The sequence below is a fragment of the Nestor notabilis genome, unplaced genomic scaffold, assembly GCF_000696875.1.
Source record: "Nestor notabilis isolate BGI_N333 unplaced genomic scaffold, ASM69687v1 scaffold34511, whole genome shotgun sequence".
Lineage (NCBI taxonomy): Eukaryota > Metazoa > Chordata > Aves > Psittaciformes > Psittacidae > Nestor > Nestor notabilis.
Genome location: NW_009916666.1, coordinates 14,838 through 17,665, shown reverse-complemented (window position 1 = coordinate 17,665; position 2,828 = coordinate 14,838). Strand labels below are relative to the sequence as shown.

The window sequence follows — 2,828 nt, the reverse complement described above, 5'->3', positions numbered from 1 at the left end:
ACCCCCCGTGTTTAGCCCCCTGTGGGGCAGCACAGGGGCAGGGACACACGTTGGGTAGCGCTAGGACCTAGGGAGTGCTCAGCCTGCCTCCTCCCAGCAGATTAGCCAATATTCCCAGGGCAGGGCAGGCTCCTCAGCCCGTCTACTTCTTTCCTCTATAGACGTGGTTTTCCTTCTTCTAGTTCATTCCAGAGCAAAGCAGCTTTGGATTTCTCTGAGCTGCTTTTCTTTCCCTCCCAGTAGCTGGACTGTTGCCAGTGTCTTGCAGGGCCCAAGTTTTATCTATAGGGATCTCTTTCTCGGAGCAGCCCAGCTGCACACAGGCTGCTGCGACTGAATCCACGCTCCTGGGGCAAGTTGAAGTCGGGAGAGGAGCAGCAGCAGGGGTGCTGTTTGTGCCTCTCCTCCAGCTATTCCTGTCAAGATGGATTTATGACTTTAAAAGGGGGGGGAAGGAAAATTGCCTACAGGAGCCAGAGCTTCCACCAGAGCCCAGCCAAACACACATAAAGAAGCAGCCGGATCCCGAGGCATGAGCAACGTGGAAGTGGCACCCTGGGATCTGGTGGATCCTTGCACATAATATGACTGATCTTAAGCCTTTCATCTGCCTTCACAGAGCCGAGCTTTTGGATTTAAGGTAGTTTGCCCAGGACCAGACTTTGCTATGTTGGCCAAGACAGTGCTTTCTCTTGGTCTGTGGCTGCAGTTTGCTGCGGGACAGAACACACCTGGGAGAGGTGAGTGCCTGTAAAGACAAGGGGGTTCCTTAGTGCCCCCTCTTTTAATACCTCCTGATCCTTAAGAGCTTCTCCTAAAGCCTTTTCAGAATAAAAGCTGAAGTTCTGTTGCTGCTTTAGGTGTATGGTTATACTTGCATGATCTCTTGCTTGTTTCCAGTAGCAGAAACTGTTTCAGAAACGTGCAGTTTAGTGCAACCGTATGGAAAAGGTCCTCATTCCCCACTGTTACCTACGTCCTGAGGCACATTGATTTAGAGAAGTACAAGTAGTGATTGATACTATACCTGTCTTGTTCTGTTGCTGATCTCTGTAATTCAATCATTATTTCCTCTTTAAGATGCTTTCTCTTGGATACTGCTCAGGGAGAACGGCTGTGGGTCAGTATTGCAGAACTGATGGGGGGAAAGGAACACAGAGGAGATGAACATCTCACTTCTGGTTCCTGCACTGTGGCACTGGGCAGAACGCTTTGCCCACAGCCTGATGGCTGAGCTGATGCACTTACTGTGCTCACAAGCAGAAGGTTCTGTTCTTTGACTGCAGGGCTACAGCTGGCTGCATCTGGCTTTCCCTGCACCTGGGCAATGTAATCCCATGTGAAAGGAGAAGGGAACCTCTATCTGGACAGGAGGTCCTCAGCTCAGACAGCTGGGGTGTGATTCTGCTTGGGTATTGCTCAGATCCCGTTACAGGGTGCTGGATTCTGCCCCCCAGTGACAGAGGCTGCTTCAGGAATGGTGCTGCCGCCTCTGGCACAGACACATCCTCAGTGACCACACAGGCAGCAGTTATTCCCATTGTCCTGCGTTTCTGCTGCCATGGGAGTTTATGCGGCCATTCCCCAGCCCAGGCTAAGAGCAGTGCTCAGAGCTCCAGAGCATGTGCAAAGCAAGCCAAGGCTTTCCAGAGGGACTGTGCCTCGCTCCAGGGTCAAAGTTGCGTGTGCTGTGTTATTGATGTGCTGACTGCGGCTTGCAGGCTGCCAAGCACCCTCAGAGGAAATGAACCTGCCGGTGGGCAGGGTGCCATCCCCAGCAGCTTTGATGTGGGGCCTCCGGGGCTCCTCCCAGGTGCTCCCTGAAGCCACCCTGAGCAAACAGCCAGGCTGGCAGGGGATGGGCAGCTCTTGGCTGGAGGTGCTGGGGTGCTGTGCCATGGTCACACAGTGACAGGAACTCTCTGAGAGGCAGGGATGCATCTTCAGAGCTCTGTTTCCTAAGGTCTTGGCTGAATGTGAAGGATTGTGGCTTTATTCTAGGCTGCAGTGGACCAGGTGAGGAAGCTACTGGTGGCCAGTGGTGCTTCTACAAGCTCAGGAATGACTGGCTTTTTCAGGGTGATGGCCACTAACAGTGCAAAAGGCACAAAGTCAAGGCAGAGCATTGCATGACCAGTTCCACCACCTTCCTCTTTGGGTCCAGCTTCAGAGCTCTGTTGCATCAGTGTAAAGTATGAGCATTTGGTAGTTTGGGCTTTGATAAATGAAGCTTAAGGTGTTGTTACCTGGTTACTCCAGACTAGCATCAGCAGTAAATGATGGGGATGTTGCTGTCTGTGTGGGTGCAGCAAGTGAAAAACAGACACAGCTCATCCATATACACTTTGTAGAGAGCCCTGCACTTACTGAGCTCTGAAGCACAGCTCAGTACCTGGCACAGTTCCACAATTCCAGGACTCCTGAGGCTCTAAATAAAACAGCAGAGATAGTGAAACTCCTGAAAAGATCATAAGAGATGGCAACCCAGCTTCCTTCCTGCCAGAGGAATTTGTCTGAAGGGCCATTTCTCAACCTGCAGCCTGTAATCTGTGGCACAGACGAGCTGGAACCTGCAGAGGCAGCTTGGGCTTTTACTCACACCAGTATACGTTGGTTGGTGAGGCTCTGCTCCTTAACTAGGCAGGTGATGTAGCTGCTCCCCATGGCACAGGCCTCCCTGATGTGGTTTTAAGTGTAAAACACCTCCTGGATGATGGGATACCCCCCTTTCTGGGGAGGCAGTGCCTTTCTCCTCCTGCCTCTCACTGCGATCCCAAGGGGCCGCAGGGAAGCACAGATTGTGTTCCTCAGCTTCCAGACCTGGCTCT

The 2,828-nt window shown here is 52.2% G+C and overlaps 1 protein-coding gene across 1 annotated transcript in view; it reads left to right on the top strand.

Moving 5' to 3' along the window:
• Positions 1–553: 553 nt before the first annotated feature.
• The window catches only part of VWA1 (von Willebrand factor A domain containing 1), a 13,697-nt gene continuing 11,422 nt past the window's right edge, over positions 554–2,828 (top strand). The window contains exon 1 of the mRNA XM_010024674.1: positions 554–740. Within this exon, the coding sequence (XP_010022976.1) occupies positions 668–740 (73 nt within the window). The 5' untranslated portion in view covers positions 554–667. The remainder of the gene's footprint in view (positions 741–2,828) is intronic.